This window comes from Egretta garzetta, unplaced genomic scaffold, assembly GCF_000687185.1.
Source record: "Egretta garzetta isolate BGI_Z169 unplaced genomic scaffold, ASM68718v1 scaffold497, whole genome shotgun sequence".
Taxonomy (NCBI): domain Eukaryota; kingdom Metazoa; phylum Chordata; class Aves; order Pelecaniformes; family Ardeidae; genus Egretta; species Egretta garzetta.
In genome coordinates this window covers 438160-458077 of record NW_009260349.1, presented here as the reverse complement: position 1 = coordinate 458077, position 19918 = coordinate 438160, and the positions used below count along the sequence as shown (strand labels likewise).

Here is a 19918-nt window from a genome sequence, read left to right as displayed (position 1 = left end):
GGTTCAGGGAACATGAATACAAACCTGGCTGTGGGCCTGAGCCTGCCCTAGTGTCTGCCCATAGTAGGCAGCCTGCTGTCTGTAATACTCTGCCCAAGCCATCGTGTAGTCCGGCTGGGAACTTGCCTGAGAAGCAGCGCTGGCAGCATGACCTGGAGGAAAAGAAGGGAAAAGGGAGAGATGAGCAATTCCGTAAGACCAAGCCCAGGCTTAGGATCTCCTTTTGTAAAGCTTAAAGAAGAGCCAGCCCCCTTCCAACAGCTGCAGACACCTGAAAGAGCGACACCGGCTATCTGCTGTTCGGATATGACAGGACAGGCTTTGAGCTGGCTTGCTAGTGACAAGCCAGCAGCAGCCAGAAAGCGTTAAGGGAACGTTCCCATGGCTGCAGGGACAGGGTCTGATGGCCCACACCCTTCATCCTTGGCCCGAAGGCTCCAGCAGCATGGTGCCAAATGCAAATCCAGAAGTCGGCATCACGCGCTTCTTATCAGAGTGGAGAAAGCCAGGCCCATGTTTTTCAAAGTGCGCAGAGCAATTCTACCCTCTCAGCAACCCAGCTTCAGCTTTCTGGTTCTTGTTAGCATCAGTTCTTGCTGTGCACTATGTTTCCCCCAGGCAGGCCAACTGCCGGTGTGGACACAAGATCTACTGTGGACTGTGGTTCAATGGGAGCACCTCTCCCGAGGCGAGACAGCAGACAGCAGGACAGAGCTTTCAGTGGGAGAACTACATGCACCATCACCAACAGGAGAGGACCAAAGGGGTCTTGTAGAGGACTGGAAGCTAATGATGGCAGGGGATGGAGACGCAAGTCATCAGATTAGAGTTAACTCTGTTTACAACAAGAGTTGATTCATCTCCAGTAACCCTGTTTCACTCACTCTGTTTTTTGAAATACTCCTCCCATGCTTTGCTGTAATCAGGATGGCTGTTCTGCTGCTGGCTCTGTTGGCCTGTGCAAAGATGACAACAAGGGGCACGTCAATATGGAACAGGTGACAGTTTCCAGCCAGTGACATCTACCTTTCCGCTAGACAAGCCCTGGATCTACCTCAGTTGCCCAGACTTCACACTTCAGCTTCCACCTTTCTACAGCGTTGGGCATCTTCAGTTCAGGGAAAGCTGAGGAAAAGCTCAAGTCCCTGATTTCATTTCACCTGTGCCTGGTTAGAGGGCATTAAGGTAAGTCTCCCCCCGCTGGGGACCTGCTCAAGACAAAGCACGTTTGCTGGGAGCTGCTCGGTTTGTGTATCACCCACCCGAGGCTGTCAGTCCACTCCCCATCGGGCACAGGGATGGAGGGTTCAAACCCCTGACGGAACTGAGACCTGTCACCTTGACCTCCAGCCGTGGAGCTGCCAAGGAAACAGCCATGTTTGGAGTCATCTCACTTGGTTTCCAGGGGTCTGCTCCCTTCACCCCTACTCTCACCAGCAGAGCACGTCTGAAGGAGCCCCAGCGGGCAAAGCCTGTACAACGTGCCCACACGGGAGCCTCCGGCACACACAGCTCCGGGGTAGCCGAACTGCTACCGGTTGCAGAGTCCTCAGGACCGAAGTAAGCCGTTGAGCCCTGCACAAAGCACAGCCAGCTCCACTTGCCTTCAGCACCACCCCACCCACGCCATCCAGAGAGGCATCCACGACACCCTCCCAACCCAACTGGAACCATCTCCAGAATCCTGCACTGCGGTGCCAACGCTTGCACTGAGAGACACTTTGCAGACCCCAGAACTGTGGCCTAGCACAGACTCCCCCTCTTTGAAGCACTACGACACCTTCAATCCAGCAGGTTTAAGTGCTGTTGCAGGGGAGAGTCCAGCCAGCTGGGTGCAGAGGTGGGATGCCCGAGCTTCCCTTAGCCACAGTTAGAGCAAAGACCCCCCCCAGCCGGACACGCAGCAAACACCACCACCACCAAAAAGCCCTGAATGGAGAACACAACAATTAGAAAGCTGCAGAGAGAGGCAGGCGCAGCGAGAGCATGAGTGCTGAGCACGAGCCACTACACGCAGGGACGGGAGACACGCGTGGAGGAGAGCTCTCCCCAGCCCCTCCAGCCGCCCGCGCTCCGTGTACAGCCCTGCCCCGCGACGCCGGCCGAAGGGGGGCTTTGAAGTGGAGGGAAGGGGGAAAATAATACACTGCAAGTGTGAAGTGGGTGGAGGGAACAGGGCAGCAGTGTCCTGTCCAGGGGCATAAAAGCGGGTTAAAAGACTTGACCAACGCTACAAGTCAGGACCTTTTCTGGCAGAGGTCAAGGCTGCCTCAACTGTCCACCTGCTAATGCCAACAAAGGACCTCCTTCAATGCCTTTTCTTCTAGGAGAATTACAGTCTGCAGCAGGCTGAAAGGACACGCAGCTAAATGCATTTCACAGCAAAATGTTTCCCCAGCCAGTCAATTTATTTAAGATGGGGGAAGTAATTAAAATCTAAATACATGTGTAGGGGGTGGGGGTCTGCCCCTCCTCCCACAACGAGGGCACTCTCAAGCCTGTCCCTAGGAAGCCTGCTCCGAGAACGACTCAGCCGGTTCTTTGACAGGGCTAGCAGAGCTGCGAACAAACAGGCTGCAGCACTCGGAGAAGGGACCCTTCACAAGACTGTTTTCAAATAAAAACTTAAAGTGCAAAAGCAGGTATTTACCTAGTTTCTTATAATAATCCTCCCATGCCTTGGTGAACTCCACCTGGCCTGACTGGGTACCCTTGTGATCTGCAGCAGAAGCAAGCGGTGAAGGCTGCTTAAAGCACAGCATTATCTTGTCTGTCCTCTCTCCTTACCAAGACTGCCTCCAGTATGCCTGGCTACAAACAGGAACATGGAGCATCCTAAGTAGACATGGAACTAGAGAGCCAACATTTTCCATCAGGTTCAACAGCAGAAATAAACTGTCTGCCCCCCAACCATGGCCTTGTGGTACTAAACCCATACAGGGGAAGGATAATGGCAAGGAATGATGCTTCACTGGTCTGGGGAGCCATTGGAAACCTGATGAACTCATTGCAAAGCAGTCATCATTGGGCTATAAGCTGTACTATCAGTAATCAGGGGATTCAAAGGGTCTGTGCTTCTTATACCAGGCTCCAAAGCCACGAGATGTGAGCTTGAGACATGACTATGTGTTGCAGGAAGGGAGATATTTTTCCCCCAGTAGCTGGTGGGTGGAATAAGAGGATGTTTCAGGGAGGTGAGAAAGATGGTAAGTTACTAAAGTGAGTTTTCTAAAGGCATTTTGCAAGGCAAATAGCAATGCACGTTTCATAAGCATTTATTCAAAGGCTTTAAGGGAAGATAAAAATGACATTTTTTGGTAGAGCTTTCCCTGCTGCACTGGCTTCTCTGCTTCCCAAAGCTCAGGGAAGTCCAGTGCTCTTGGAGGTGCACAGGAAAGGACTGGAATAACAATTTTTCCTGTAAAACAAGCTAATGGGAGAATACTCTTCAGTACCATACTATTCCACTCCTGTACAAAAAAGGGAGTCCTTTCAAGCCCACCATTGCATTTTGCTGTCCTGAAAATAGAGCAACTATTGACCTTCTGCAATTCCCTAGAGCTCAGAAAGAAAAGTCATGATTTTTAGACTGTAATTGTTAAAGAGCAGGACTCTTCCAGGGGCATTTCTTTAGAGTTTAACACACACTTCCCACGCAGGGTTCCTATGTCCTGCTGCAGCACACATTTTAGAAGTGCATTAAGTTAATGATGCAGCATTGAGGATTTCCAGATTTCGTAAATGCACAATTTCATAAACATTAAAACGTGGTTGGTATTACAGGGAATCACAAGTGCAATTGCAGGTATTGCTCCTCCAACATTTCATCTATCTCAGACACCTCAAAGAGACGGAATTTATCCCAAAATTAATTATCTGCTTCATTGCTAAATCAGCCTTAGCACCGAAAAGCACCTGTCATTAAACTCCTTTAAAATTACACTACCCCCCTGCCTTTTTGGTCCTTAGCTTTAGTTTTCACAAACCAGGCCATTAAAAAACTTGTATTTCCTGAAAAATTGTTCTTGAAAAGTGTCTGTTGGACGTTACTGCCCATCACGTAGGCTTTGAGGCGACCAAGCAGACTGTGAATCTGCTCTGTTTAGGGCAAACCATTACTCTGGCTGTTGAAGACATGGGATGATGCAGTTACCCACATCACTGCTAGCATTTACTAATTTGCTACCTCGATTATTCTGAAATGGAGCACTTGCCATTCCAACCTCCTGAATTTAGACTAAACAGGGTTTTATGAAGAAATGCCGCTTCAAACCTTGAAAAATAACAGCCAGCCTGACCTAGTGCTGGTGGCTTGAAATGGAAAACCTGGCAGCAGGGGTGATCTGTGTTCAGTTTTTGAACTCATGAGTAAGGACATGTGTGCACTGGGGCGTATTTATTTATTTATTTGAAAGCTGGTTACCCCACTGGCCTCATTCTGAGCATCTAGCACTGTGGAGGCTGAGCAGTTCTCATCAACTCCCAAAAGGAGACAAGGGGACACTACTACAGCCATTGTGGGTGAATCAGGATAGAAGCCCTGCCTATCCTTTCTTCCATTTTCTGCATCTCCTTTCCCAGTCTTTCCATCAGACTGGGAGTTGAACAGTGAGAAGAGCTCATAAGGAACATTTAAAAAAGAAAATAAGCGAGAACTGATAAGGTCAAGAACAAAGAGATGGGAGAGCTCACCACCAGACACAGTGTGGCTGTTAAGGGGAAGTGGGGTTGGCAAGTGCTTGCCTGGAGAATCCTAGCAGAAGAGAACCTAAAGCCGAAACATTTTTGTTAGGAACCAACAGCAAAGACCCAGTTTCCACACAGAGAGCGCAGAAACAAGCAGTAAGCAGTTAGCAAAAAGCATTGCAGTTTTCAATGGACTTCAGCTTATTCTGAGCTCAAACACCACAGCATGCCTCCACACACCTCTGCTGCTCAGGAAATGATCTTGCTGTTTTCACACAAGCGGTCTCATGGGTGAACCTGTGTTTTGCAGGCATGAAGCAGCAATTGAAGAGGAACACCAACCCCTTCTCCAACCCAGGTCCTAGACACTTACTTGGGACTTGCTGTCCAGGCTGCTGCCACGTCTGGTAGGTACTGCCCCAACCCTGCGTCATGAACGCCTGAGGACCACTGCAGAGGACAAAAAGGCATGCTGAAGTAGACAATAAAATACCTAACAGGCCGTATACATGAAGTTGCCCACATAAGCGAAATTGTTACTTATGGTCAGCAATTGCTGAGCAAACAGGTGAACATGGGAACAAAAGGAAACGCTGCGTAGGTGGGACTGCTTGATACTGGTCTCAATATTGGTCTGTTCATGAAGCCAGGAGGAAGACACATCCTACTGAACAGCACTCCTTGTGCTGTATGCAGTTCAGGCTTCTTTCCATGCTCTCATTGCACTAGAGGCAGGAATTCTGGAGATGCCAATCCCTACTTTGTTTATAATTTAATAGCTGAAATCCTTCCTGTAGTCAAGCTTAAAAGGATTAATCTCACTTTCTTCTTGCTTCTGAATGCTCACCCTTTAAAAGGTTCCACTTATACACCACCCCTTCAGGGCCCCCCACCCTTCTCCCAGTGCTTTTACAGCTCCCAGCCATTGCCCACAGCCCATCCATGAAGAGATGGAGAAGCTTACTTTTGATGAGGTGTAGCAGGTGCTTGGCTGAACGGACTTTGACCAAATCCTCCAGGTCCACCCATGCTGGTACCCTGTCACAGAATCCACAAATATTTAATGCCAGCTCTAAGCACAGAGTGGAGGCAGCTAGTACGAGCAGTAGGAAAAGGAGGAAGACAGCCTGGGACACGTTCCACTAAACCCCAGCACCTGAAAGAAGTGACTGATTCTCCAAGGATGAAGTTCTCGGGACTGTCAGCACACTCCAGGAGCCCAGCTTCAAAAGCAACTCTGGCCAGCCCACAAAAGGGCTAATGGGACTATGGCACAGTTGGAAGTTTTCCTTTGAATAGCTTGGATCCTGAGGTCGGTATCAAGCCTTCTCCTTTCAGGCAATCCAGCATAAAGGTTGCTTTTCAGCTTTACCATGCCCCAGTTCAGTATTTTCCGTACTTTCTTTTACCCAAGTCTCCCCCTTCAGTAGTACTTCAGCCTGACATTATTAAGCTTCAATACCACAGCACTGCATTAAGCGGAAGATAAGTCATCCTGGATTTACTGGAGCAAGGAGCTGAGTGTTACTTTCAGGATGATGACGCCAGGATTGTGCCATTCTCACGCAGTGACACTATTGTCTTCCCTTCAAAAAATCTCCTTTGACAGCCTTCTCATACCTTATTATTGCTGTTCTTCCCTCTCATACAGCTGCACACTACCCTTGATTACATCAGCAAAGTCAGATCCTTCTGGGACCACAGGAAAAATTAGTCCAAGGGATGCTGGAGGGCCAAAGTTCAAGACAGCTGTTAACAGGCAAATGGTTTTGAAGCTGAATAACGTAAGCGTGTGTATTCTGTGCCATCCTGTAAGTCCAGGCCTACATGTACCTAAGAGTGAAAACACCAAATCTGAAAGAGACAGACCAAGATCAACAGAGATGGAACTTACACCAACTTTCTCATCTATGAGATGTCTAGCGAGTTCAATTTGCTGGGGAACTCCTCTGATTGTGAATATTCGTACACCAGGGTCTGTGTTCGGAGGTGGGTTTCTCTGGAGCTCCACATGAGCTCCTGACTGCTGATTTATGCTCTTGATGTTCTCACCACCTGAAGAAAAGAAAACCAAGACATAAGGAGAGACATTCAGCATCCCTTTCCGTAAAAGCATATCAAAGTCAGGTTCTGGTAGCACAATATGTTTCAGTTACCTTCTATGTGCCTCAAGGGAGGTGGGCTGAGGATAGCAACAGCGTAAGAAACCACAGTACCTGAGCTAACATTGCTCCTTTAAACTGCCTCAGAAGCATGACGTGAAACTGTAAGCCTACTGCATGGTGTTTGGGGTCACGGAAGGTGCTGCTTAAGGAATACATGCAGTCCCCCTTGTGTGCACATTGTTGGCTCCCAAGAAAACGCAGCGTGGCTGAGACACACTTTGACAAACCAGAAGCAAAAACTGTACTGACTGAATTCAGGTGGTTTTGCAGAGCTGTTCACAATCCTCAAGAAAAGAAAGTCACCTGCAACTGAAACATGCTTTTTCTTTCATCCGCAAGGCTTTCCCCCCCGCCCATCACTAGACATTTAATTCCACTAAGGCAAAAAGCCATCAGCCACACACCTTGTAGCTTAAAAACAAAGCTTAAGCTTTCTCAGAATCACATGTGGCTCAATAGTTTATTCCCTTAATGAAACCTCCACTTACCACGCTTCCTATTCACACTGCAGCGTGCACACCCCTCCACACAACCACAGTAGCGCAGGATTCCAGGCTGTCTTCCGCTATTTTGGAGTTAGTTGTGCATGCAGTGAACATATCTGGCTAGTTTGGCATCTGGATACACTAGAGCACAGGAGTGCTTAGAGGAAGACACGGCGGGCCCAGCCAAAGCAGATCTGATTTCCTGAAGACCTGCTAGGTCCCGGTCTCTTAATGAAATTTGCTTAACAAAAGCCTCAGCCAATGTTACAATGGTTCAATTCTTCTTTTGCAAGCTCAGACAACTTACAGACCAGCTCCACTCAACTGGAGAAATTAAAGGGTATGGGGAAGGAAGGGGTTTAACAACTTCTAAATCAAAACACCAAAAATCACCAGCCAGAAGGACATAGAGCAAGCAGGAAAGAGAGCAAAGCAAACTAACCGGAGATTTTTGTTTGGTTTTAATTAGAAAGAGCCTCCAAAAACAATCTCCTCAATTTTCCTTGTATTTCCATCTCTATACATCCAGCACAACTTCAAAACAAACTGTGGATGTTGCAGACACTTGTTCATTTCATTGTAATGGACTTGTGACCTTTTTAACATTCTAAAGCCTTCTTGGGGAAGGGAGGAGGAAAAGTTGCCAAAGGGCAATTAACTCTTTCTAAATGAATTTTTGAAGATGCATTTAACAAAAGATAATCGTGTCACATCCCTGGGCAGACAACAGGGATTGTACTGTGCAGCCAGAAGCCAACCCACTTATTTTCAGTCAAGCATGGGAAAGTGGTAAGATGAAGTTTCAAAACCAAGAAGTTTTTTTTATGAAATGCTTTTGTCTGACACAGACTTGGTGGAAGCTCTGGTTTTTACATATTGAGGTGAGATCTGAATCAACAGCCATTTCATCTGCTAATGAAAACAGAGGACCCTTTCAGCCGACACAGTTTGGATCGTGAAGGAGTGGGAAAACTTCTTTACTGGGAGACAGAGGCTTATGCTACTCACACAGCAGACAAGGTTTCTCCTTCCAAAAGGGGATTAAAAATGGAAGCATTCTCAAACTGGAAGCAAAGAGAATTTAGATTTCAGATCATTTCCCCATTTAGCACTCAGCACCAAGCCTGTAGTTGTTGAGACTGTTTCCACATCAGGTCCCTCCTAGACCACACTGCAGGATCAAGTTAGTCGGCTCTCCAGGTTTGCTCAGAGGCTGCAAGCTCCCAACCCTCCATACCAGGACTCGGTGCCTTCCTCCTCCTTACCCTCCACTCTGGTACATGTTGAAGTGCTCCCTCCCATCCAAGCTATCCCAACTCAGCCTCCAGAGCATGCAAATGGAAGTGACACAGTCAACATGATGCCGCATGATGCCGGAAGGAGTTCATCTTCCCCCATAATGAGGTGACCCGCTCGGCACATGGTGGCTGTCTACAGACACATTCAGCAGCCCGCTCCATTCTTCTACCTGATGGGGGGCAGAAGCGATCCAAGAGTGGCCCCCCAGCTGGACGTGAAATCGTAAAGCAATTAATCAAACCTGCTAAAAGGCAGAGCTGACAAGAGCCAGGCCGGCCACGTTATCTGTCAATATTGCTGTATTTATCATGGAAATCCAGCGGGGGCCCAGAGAGGCTGCGGTTTGTTTCCAAGCACCACCAAACAGAGAAAGCGCTTGACATGTGTATGGTGCTCGTCTCCACCCTTCCTCGAGCCTTTCAGAAAAGAAAAGCTGCACCTACCCACCCTCTAGAGGAAAAAGCTACGCACAGGATTTGCAAGGAGCCGAGCACTTCTTATCAGCTCATAAAGGCTCATGCTCCCAAGCTGAGAAGTGATGCCCACAAGAAAAGGGCTCTAGATCTTCTATCATATACACTGCAGAAATTGAGCTGAGAAACTTCCTCATCTCCCTCTTTTCCCCATGTCTTGGGTGGTGACATGGAACTGGAAGCACAGCAGCGGTTACCTGGCCACATTGCATACACTATGCCCAGGGGGCCCAAGATACCCAATGCTCAGGTGCTAATCTCAGAGACCAAGCTGTGTGTGCCCAGAGGATTCAGCCACATTTTACAGAGAAGCCAAGTCCTGTATCCTGGGGGCAGGGGGAGAGCCGCAGAAAAAGCTGGAAACTGCTCAGAAACTAAAAGAGGGGGGAACAAAGGTTTTACAATTGGTCACTGTTAAAAAAAAAAAAAATCTCATTAACATCCCCTCTCCCCTATAATGCCCCACAGGGAGTAGGAGAGGAAGAAGAATCAGGTGTCTTGCATCAACACATGGGGAGCACAGTACATGCATCCTGGTCCAGGCCCCAGAAGGCAACACTACAGCCATCACTCACTTGACAAAAATGAAGGCTGCAATAGACTAAGAGCATAGGCGCTGTAAGAACACCGATTACAAGGTGGTATTACAAAGCTACAAGCACTCAAATCACCATACAACTAGTAATTAGTCACTCCAGAAAGCTCCTGATCTGGCCGGTTAAGAATCCCTGTTTTGCTGTTGTGGAAACAAAGGTAAAAAGCTACCCTTCACCCCCACAGCGAGCCTGTGCCAGGCCTTGCACTTGAATGCTAGGACATCCAACTCCACTACCTGCATTTATCTTTTCAGCACACAGTGCGCTCTGTAGTCACAAATGCTCCACTTCAGTGCACTGCTGAACAAGTGACCTTTTCTGATCCTTTATTAAGGATGACTAATGGATACAGCAATAAAGTTTCATTATAATTTGATTTTTCCATACGTATAACACTCACTTGTAGGCTTAAAATTTGCTTTGCTTGATCTTTTGCCCAACTGGACTGTTCAGTGAGAGCAAGCACAATCACTCTGCAATTTCTGCATAATGGGGAGAGCAGGTGTTTTTCCATATTGAAAAAAGTTTTCAGGTTTGTGGACAGGTTTACGGCAAAGAATAACATCTGAAAATAATTGCAGATACACTGCTGACACGCCTGTGTCCCATATCTGTGTCCCTTGTCATCCAACAAGGCAGCAGTTCAGGGTGCCACAGGGGCCAGACACATGGAAAGGAACAAGCGAGATGCAGCAGGGGCAAGAGGCCACAACATAGTTCACTGCAAGCTCGCTCCTGCCCAACAGGATGGCAGGAAAATAAATGTCACTGAAACATGGCACAATGCCCTCAAGTCTCTGCCTCTACCGCTGTAGCTAATCTGTTCCTATTCTATTCACCTCACCTCTGCCGAGGAATAAAAGCCAACTGTGATTACTTAAATACTAGTTAAGGAATATGTCATTCTTTCTGAAATAAGCAGATAGAAAAATTAAATACAACTCCTTTGGTACGTCAGTGTATTAACTCAGAAGCATTGCAACAATTCAGAGCGATAGAGCCCTTCTATTCCTGGCTCTAATCTGAGTACTGCCATTACCGATGCGTAGCTCATGCTCTATGACAAATTCAGCTGCTGCTGATGCTCTGGTTTCATAACTGTCCTGGCGTTGTACTGGTTCTTGAGAGGAAGGGCAGGTGACTCCTCGTCCATGTCCTTAGCAAGGAGAGATTCAACGGCTAAGGCAGCCAAGGGGCCTCCGTGGCAGCGAACATGCTCATCTGAGTGAGATGAGGTGCACCAGTCTGCTTTGTGACAGGCTCAGATGCAAGCTTACAGAAAAATCTTGCTACTTCACTTTATTCATCAGACACTTCAGGTACATGGCTGGAAGCAGCTTCTCTTATTACCACATTCAGAGACCTTCCATTTTATCACACGGCACTCACAGAAATCCTACATGACGAAATGACTGTTCTGCTTGTCCCTGATAAACCGTCCTTTAAACGAATTCTCTGTAAAAAGAATCCACAAATGAACCTGCCTTTCTCAGCCAGCTGCTTGTTATAACAAGCTTACTTGACAGCTCTGCATGAAGAGCTTCTCTTACAGATTGTGAACGAGGGCCTGGAGAGTACAATTATGAGCGAGAGGCACCACAAAGAAAACAACCACAATCGCTTATAGCTTATTCCTATGCTGCATTCACCAGCCACTAAATATCTGCAATTACAGAAAACTCCAAAGCCTCACTGTCAGGCAACAAGCATGCAACCATCCTGAGAGAGAAAGATTGCAAGCTCTAATATTCAGTGTCACTGGACCTACCTTTGCCTATAACAAGACCACATTTATCGGCTGGCACTGTGTAGGTTATTTCCTGCATGCCCCCAGGTGTCCCAACGCTCCAGTCCCCACGGCCACGGCCTCTTCCTCGGGCAACAGCCAAGCTTCCAAAGCCATCTCGTTCCTTGGAAGGCAAAAAAATTGTAATCAGTGTTTTTTTGTTGGCCCCAATGCACATTAAAAGCAAAATAAAGCAAGGTAAGTTCAAATGTATTACAATCAATGGCACTGAATTAAGATATTCTTGGACACCAGTTTCACATTGAAGATTTTGAAGCACTTTAAAGAAATGCCAAGTAACGTAGGTTACAGCTGCCTTCCTGACTCAGGAAGGTATTTTTATTTTTTAAATGCATGCCTTTGTATTTGCTGAAATAAACCTATAAACAAGCATCAACTGCTAAAGGACTCTTAATTTGTGACGGGGGCTTTCCTTAGAGCAACCAATAGCTCTTGGCACCGACACACGCAGAAGTTGCTGCCAAACCCTTTCAAGTGTCATTCTTTAAAGAACTGCTGGAATTACTCAGCTGAAATGCATGTTTTCCAAAACTTCCAAAAGAAGCTTTTAAGTTCAAAGACACTTAAAGGACATACCTATTTTGGGTAACTGATTTCTCCAAAAGCAAAAGGTGATGGGCAGTCAGAGACTATCATGACAGACCTCAAAATTTTAAGTGGATGATTAAAAATTTATGTAATCAAATATTCAAACCAGATCTCAGGGCAAGAAGAGGTATCAAGACCTACCCTCGATGGAGAAATTATGCTCAGGTATCTGGTCTGGAATGGCCTAACATCTTTACATCTCATAATACAAAGGGAATATACAACCTCCTTCACGAGTCTGCCCTACTACTTCACTCATCTTTGCATTTCTTGCTTTTGGGCAATGCAATATGTTGGTGTCTTTCTTAGAGCACAATGACCACATATGTGAGTGTTCATTGCCTTCCTCTACTTCCCACGGCCACTAGACCAGAGGACCGGAGTCCAAAGAGGAGGCATCACTGAGCACTGTTAATGCTTTGCTACCCAAGCATTACTCAGCTCTACTGAGCAGGGCCTCCAGTCTCCTGCTACTGCTGGACTCCATTCCACCAGGTCACCATTTCCAAATAAGAACAACTAAACATGTGGGGTAAACATGGAGCTTCAATGAGGCTTCATAATACTGCCTGAGAATAGAAGACCTTCCCATAGCTCAGTCAGCCCATGTCACATTAAAAAACCACAAATAAACCAACAAACCTAGCAGCTGTCCTGGGCAGCAGCATGTGTGGCCTACAGAGGGAAAATTTAACACTGCTGTTCTTCAGATGGTGGCATCCACCCACACAGCTGCATGCACGCAGACTACATTCCCATATAAGCACTTTCCTCTCAAGAGCCTCCAGAACCCACCTGTGCTGTGAGAATGAGCTCACTGATGATGTGTGCTGCGTGTTGACACCTATCGGGAAGCCCCATGACCTGTGCGACTCTTTCAGAACTAATCCCATCATCTGTGAAGAGAGGTGGCAAAGACTAAATTAAAAGGAGAAAACATCCACCCGCCAACAAAAGCTTCCTTCTAGCACCAGCACTGCTAGCAGCATTTTCACATAACATAACTACCCCAAGAGCTACCTCTTCCCTCCACCTTCAGCCTCTCTTCCATGGGCTGAAAGATGACAAAACCCAACCCACATTGCAGAGAGAACAACATTCAAAAGGCAACGCTTTCAAATGTCAAAAAGCCATGAAAGAGACTGATATAATTTTAAGAGGACAAAGGCAGCTTTGATAGGTGATCAGACAGCCAAGGACCCAGAGAAAGTGACTTAGAATTAATCAACTCCTGATCCCCAAAGGCTTTAATGTCCTGAAGGAGAATTCTTTGACAGAAAATAAAAGGTTTTTTGTTATCGTTATTTTGTTTATCCATATAATTACCACTCAAGGCATGACTGTTGTGACATCTAATGTTTGCAAATGAGTTGTATATAATCTTACTCTCTGAAAACCAGAAAGTGCACAAGGAATCAGCACATCATGTTTAAACGGGTTTCAGAAAGAGACACAATGTGCCTTTACATTAGGAAAGCCTAGCTGCTGTAACCTCAGATCAGATCCACTTTAGCAATCCCAAACTGGAACACTGGTCAGAAAGTAAACAGCTCTCCATCCTCACACAAACCTGGTTTAAATTGAATCCTAACTCCAGCATCATTCTGAATCTTTTTGATCATTTCTCCATTTCTTCCTATCACAATTCCAACAGCAAACCTGGGCACAGAGACCTGATGGGAAAGGCAAAGCAGTATGAAAGCTCAGAGAACTAGACTGAATTACCCTGATTTTACAAGGAGATGCTCTTAACTATGAGGACAGGCCACGTTAGGCAGCTCCAGGCTACAGAACCGTGTTACTTAAGAAAAACAAACATGTGGCCACAAATTCCTTCCCCGCTAAATGAACTCTGCACTACAAGAATGCAGCTTAAAAAGACAATTAGAAAAGTGCCATCTGGGAGTCCATGAGAACTCCTCCTCTTTGCAGCCAGACTCACTCTCTTCTGGCAACAGAACACAATGCATTTAAACATAAGCTTACAGGTTACATGTGCGATTTGATGACTTCCACCCACTACCCAGCCCACAGGGAGGTTAGCAGAGTACTCGTGAAGAAAACATACCTCTATGCTGCCTCCTCCCATTCTAGAACTGAAATCATTGCGTACGCCTCGGAAGTCTGCCTGATCTTTCTCTCGGATGATCTCCAGTACCATTTCCCTCGCTTGCTACATGGGGAAAGAAGTTACAGTTAGCTTAAAATTATTTTGCTTGCCATCTTGGTGTTTGTTAGGGCCTCAACAGTGGCTAATGGTCAGGCTTCAGGCAAAGCGATCTCCATCTGCTCAACAGAAACAGCATTCTGATTTAGAATTTCTTTTACCAGTCAGTGGAGATCTGTTCTCGATGGCATCTTCCATGTCTGACAAAACCTGCCAAGTGTGCAAAGTGGCAGTTTCTTGTGTGCAATTCCTTCCTTCAGTCTTTCAAAAAGGCCCTTTAGCTTTTCAAAGATCTTGGATTTTTTTTTAATTAAAGGAAGGGAAGGCCCTTTCCTACTGGATAGAACTGAAGCCAATGTAGTAAGGTAGAAGCTGTGGTAGCATAGCAGAGCATGTCCACTAAGAGCTAGAGAGCATGACCCAAGGAGGCACATGGGCAGCAGTGAGCTTACTGACACTCAGAGAAGTTAAGCCCAAGACTGCAGCAATCCAGCATGACATTCTCTGAGACAAATGAATATTCTTCCTACCTACTTGCAACCCTCAAAGCCATTCACAAGCTTGCATGTAGCCCAGCTAGTAAAAGTGTACCTTGGAAATAAGCCAACAGTAGCCACCATTAAAAAAAAAAAAAAGCCTACACATCAAAACCAAACCCTTCGTTTCTATACGTTACCAGTCAAGCTTTTGACATTTTGGTTCTATTTCCAAGTTTGAGGGACACTGGTGAATCTGACTCCTTTCACATTTTTACATATGTTCCGTGCCCCCATGCTTTTTTTTTTTTTTTTACAGAAGGAAACGACTCAAGACATTTCAGAGATGCCAAGACAGAAATACGGGCAATGGAGAGATTTCAGTTAAGAAACACTGTTGCAGCATCCAGAGAATCCCACCAAACCCAAGGATTCATTGACCTTAAGTGCTTTCTAAGCGTGCTCAACCTTTCTAAGTGCCTCAAAGATCTCCCAGCCTATGCAGTCTCCATGATTGCTTGGCATGATTTATGGCACGGAAGACGCAACAACAGCAAATCTTGCAAGGCAGAAGAAACCACCTGGGAAGCAGCAGCACTTAAAGTATGATTTGGTTAATAGTAGCAAGACTGCCATTGAACTCCTTTTTGCACATCTATATGTCCACAGTAAGAATTTTGAAAAAAAAACCAAACCCCAAAACCCCACACCAAACCCCACATTTAAATCTAAAAGCCCACTTGCAATAAGAGGTTTGAAAAATACAACCCAAACATCTATTAACTGTTGCACCAATTTATGATTAGGGAGATCCTATGAAGCAGAACTATTTTTATTAGAGCCAGGAACGCCAAGCTAGATTTAAGTACTTAGCAAGGTATGAAAAGCACTTGCTGAGAAGTGGAACATGCCACAGCTAAACTTTAATTCTTTAATTCAAGCATTCCCACCATGCTGCAGTCTTCCAGTCTCCATCTGGTCATGTGGTTTCGCTTTGAACCGCAGGTATGAACACATCTGTAGAACCCTGACACAAGGAGACTGAGGTACCAATATTAAGCAAACCCCTTGGTTTCAGGAGTTGTTGTTGTCTTTTTTTTTTAATTACCTGCGTCAATTGGCTGTCTGAGATAATGAACCTTCCACAAAACATTCTCCAATGTGTGGTTAAGTTAGTAACTAAGAACCCATTTGCTCAATAACATACAGCTATGATTTTGGCTTCACGGACTGGAAAGCATTTCAAAGCTACTTTCTCCAAACCCTCCTCCTCAGCTCTTCTCCTACCCTCACGTGGAGCGAGATCTCCTGGGTTATGCTGTATACAAGTCAACACTTGCTAGCCTGCTGTTTTAACTTGCTCTACTCAAACTTCTACCTTGCAGAACAAACAAAACCAGGAAGGATCATTACATTTACAGTTGGATTCAACTCCATCAGATGCTCACAAACATGCTAAAGTTTAAATTTATCCTCAATTATCTGGGGCAACTGCTTACTGTTATTACATACCTGTACTTTAAATGCATCTCCAGTAATACGGAGAGGTTTATCTGCTCCAGTAGGCAATGGACCATCTTGGATCATAATCATTTTCACACCTGTTCGTTCCTGAAGAAAAAGCACAGAGCACTTTGCTAAGCAGAGTCCCTAAAACAAGGGACTATATTTTGGTTACTAAACATTATGTAGGTCAAATCAGCAGCTTTACAGAACGCTACTTTAGCTCTTCACGGGTACTTATAGCACAGATTCAGTGATAGTCCTACAGCGTAAAGGACTGCCAGAAAGTGTGCTACTCCTGAAGTCTCAAATAGCTGAATCCCTTGCAAATAGAATCCCTCTACCTCAACAATTGATTTTTCAGCCCTTTCCAAAATCTGTAGCTGTCTGCATATAACAGTTATTAAGTGACCAGCCTTAAAACTATTAGATGACGGAGGCCTAATCAGGGCACTCAAAAAACCTACATTTTTGACCTAGGTGCTTTTCTGAAACCCTCTATTCTTTAAAAAACTTGTACCAGATGGAGGAATAAAGAAAGTCTAGGAACATAGATTTATACATAACACAACACTTTTAATTAGAAAGGGGAGGGATGAGAAAAAAAAGGAAGACACGCCAGCTTTATCACAGATCAGCAACAAAAGAGAAGCACAGCACTCTACAACAGCATGGCTGGCATTAAAAACTATTGTAGCAGCAGACTAGAGACAGCCTTTTCTTGGCTACAAGGATCCCCTCCTAAACAGCACGCACCAAATGTTATCTAAAGCACACGAGTTTCTTTCACAGTTCTGACAAAACTCCACTACATGCGTAGCTGGGGCCAAACCGATTTCTTTTTTAACACAAGATTGGATTTGAGTCCAGCTCTCCGAAGGCAGAAGAGTAGTCCCTGCTGTAGAAGGTTAGAGCATTTAAGGCTCTCCATTTCAGCACGCTCTTGTTGATCTAGAGAAGCTGCAGTAGGGAAGAGAGCCCTAAAGTAAATGCATCTTGCGCACCTGCAACTGTTTTATTGTTTCACCTCCTTTGCCGATGACTAGACCCACTTTGGATGCCGGGATCAAAATCTCCTGAATCGTACTGTTGCCATCAACATCGTTGTGAAAACCAGGTCCGTTCCGACAGCGATCTACAATCTGCCCCAGTAGCCGTTTTGCTTGTCTTTGGAAAAGAATCGAGGGAAACAACCATTAGACAACATTGTTCCACGTGACCAAGAGACCAGGAACCATCGGAATGGGAAGCGATCGGGGAGAGGAGAAGTAGTGAAAAGATGGAGGAAACCATAGTTAGCACAATGTTTGCTTTTTTTAACTCTTTGATGTATATTTTCCCCTATCATGATTACTTATAAGCAGCTTGGTTTTTGAAAGGGGAAGAGAGAAGGAAGAGCAGCAGCATGCTCTGACCTCTTTGGAAGTTAAGGATAATAGTTGAGCATAGTATAGTACAGCATTCGGGGTGCTTATTTTGAATGAAGATGCTCTAGGGTCTAAACTTTTTTAACATATATACAGTATTTGGTAAAACTCAAGCTCTGCTCTTCTTCCTGGTCAAGACAAAAACCACACGCTGCTCTGGTACTAACACAGCACATTGGTTAACCATGCTCCGATCAGTCACAGGCAACTGCCTTGCTCTTCTCTGCCTGCTCTTACCAGCAGCACCAGAACACTGTTCTAACACAGCCTCTGCCCCAAGCAGCAGGTGCTGAAGCTACACCGCGAAGCAAGGCAAGGATACTGCAGCAGCAACCAGTGAAAGACTGGGTTCTTCCACTCCTGGTGAGAAGAGACACACAAAGAAGCATTTGGGAGATTAAAGACCCCTTCTCTAAAATCTTTAGCACGTCAGAGGTAATTGACAGGGTTTCCCTTCATCTTGAAGACCCCTAGTACCAACACATCCCTTTCCTGCCCTTCTCCCACAGCTCTTCTCCCACAACCCTCCTCAGAGTAGGCAGAAGAAAGTCACCAGTTCCCTATTCAGTCTAAAGCAGCATCTTCCCCTCTCTCCACTTCATACCAAGCCTTAGCAGGCACTCTGTGAGGACCGTCTTCTCTCTGGTGATTTGAAGAAACAGTACAAAGTCATCCCTCGCAAGCAAACATTCACCCAAGACAGCTCAGGGGGTGGTGATCTGAGGCTGCACACAGATCAGAGCACTGCTCTCTCTTGACTTTCTCACAAAGCAAGTCAGAAGGTGGAATTTCTGGAAGCCCGCTTCAAATTTTCTGGAAGAGTCTTAAGATGTTTTATTCATCTACCTTCATATTTTGCATAAAGTTCTTTTAGTGACAATATAGAGGCTACAATAGCTAATACACAACTTATTTCAGATGAGAAGGGGACATTTGGAAATTAACCCCATTAGTTTGATACTGGATATAACTAATGGAAACACTCCTCACAAAACCCTTCACAAAGTTGTCTGACATCTAGATTGGTTTCCTTACTTCATTTTCTTTTTCTACAAGTAGCCTGAAAAATTAGTTCAAACTACCAACTTGACAAGAATTTTAGCACAGAAGCAAATTAAATTTCACCTAATTCCATGTCCTCGACACCTTGTTCTGCTTCACAAATTGAGTATTCTCACTTTTCTCTATTTATATTTTAAAGACAGTTTTGAACACAACTACATTTAGCTGCTTATTTCAGAACCATGAAGTCTTAACTACATCTCTCCCCCTTTTTCCCCCAACTACATCTCATCAGGCATCCCAGCATTTTAATATTTTGTTCTTGTTCTGAAATACCCCTTGCTAAAGGGGGAAAAGCACTTTAATATCAGCAAGAATACATTGCTTGCCCTATAATGTGAGCTTGCCAATTATATTTATTCTGGCTCACTGCTTGCAGTATTATGGTAGAATAAGGAGGCTTAAGTACCCTTAGATCTCTCAAGAATGGAAGAATGATGAGTGTCTTCTTCTTAGAGAGACAGTCTTTGCGCCCATGTATTTTCACTATCAAATGCAACTCAAAGATTTCCAGATGGATTTTAAAAAACCCACCTACCCAAAGGCTGGGGAGAGAAAGAGCAGCTCCATATGTTAAGTGTGTTCCTGTATGCCTGAGGATCCTGGATCCAGTTCCAGCAGGAGGTCCTCAACTGGTTTGTGAGAGTCTCAAACTCAGCTCCTGGGAAGGGGGAGGGAGGAAACACTGTCCCTAAAGTTTCTATAGGTCTAAAGAGTAGAAACCCCTGCTGGCTGGCCACGTGTCTCTACCATGCAGGGATCAGAATTCAAGACTTTGGTTCAGTCCTTTGCTTCTTGTTGGCAGCAATGCAGAGGCAAGCACACCCATGGGCCTCATGCTGCTCTGCAACAACACCAACACCTCCAGATTATGCTGGAGTGGCACCAACAGGCTTTGGAGGCCTCATGCAGCCCTTCTTCAGCTGGAAGGATGATCATCTCAATAGGAGTAGGGAAGCGAAGGGGAGAAGAGAAGTGCCCTTCAACAGCTTAGCTCAGTATCCTGGAAAGCTGCAGTTAGAAAACTGCATCCTAGGTGCCCTAAGAGCAACCTGGCCCTGCGGAGGGGAATTCCACGGAAATTTCTGCAGAGGGTTCAGACCGCAACTGGAAAAAAGCCTTTGAGGTGCACAGTTTAAAGCATCAGACCAAGAGGTTCTATGCTCCAGAGACCCTCAAGTTTC

General features: G+C 45.6%; 1 protein-coding gene across 1 annotated transcript in view; it reads right to left on the bottom strand.

The window, feature by feature from the left end:
• FUBP3 (far upstream element binding protein 3) overlaps window positions 1-19918 on the bottom strand; it is a 48328-nt gene that overhangs the window by 1579 nt on the left and 26831 nt on the right. The window contains exons 10-20 of the mRNA XM_035898235.1: window positions 17250-17412; window positions 16255-16353; window positions 14168-14272; window positions 13670-13772; window positions 12895-12995; window positions 11473-11614; window positions 6581-6741; window positions 5651-5724; window positions 5060-5136; window positions 885-956; window positions 25-152 (exon numbers count right to left, since the gene is read on the bottom strand). Coding sequence (XP_035754128.1) covers window positions 25-152; window positions 885-956; window positions 5060-5136; window positions 5651-5724; window positions 6581-6741; window positions 11473-11614; window positions 12895-12995; window positions 13670-13772; window positions 14168-14272; window positions 16255-16353; window positions 17250-17412 — 1225 coding nt within the window. The remainder of the gene's footprint in view (window positions 1-24; window positions 153-884; window positions 957-5059; window positions 5137-5650; window positions 5725-6580; window positions 6742-11472; window positions 11615-12894; window positions 12996-13669; window positions 13773-14167; window positions 14273-16254; window positions 16354-17249; window positions 17413-19918) is intronic.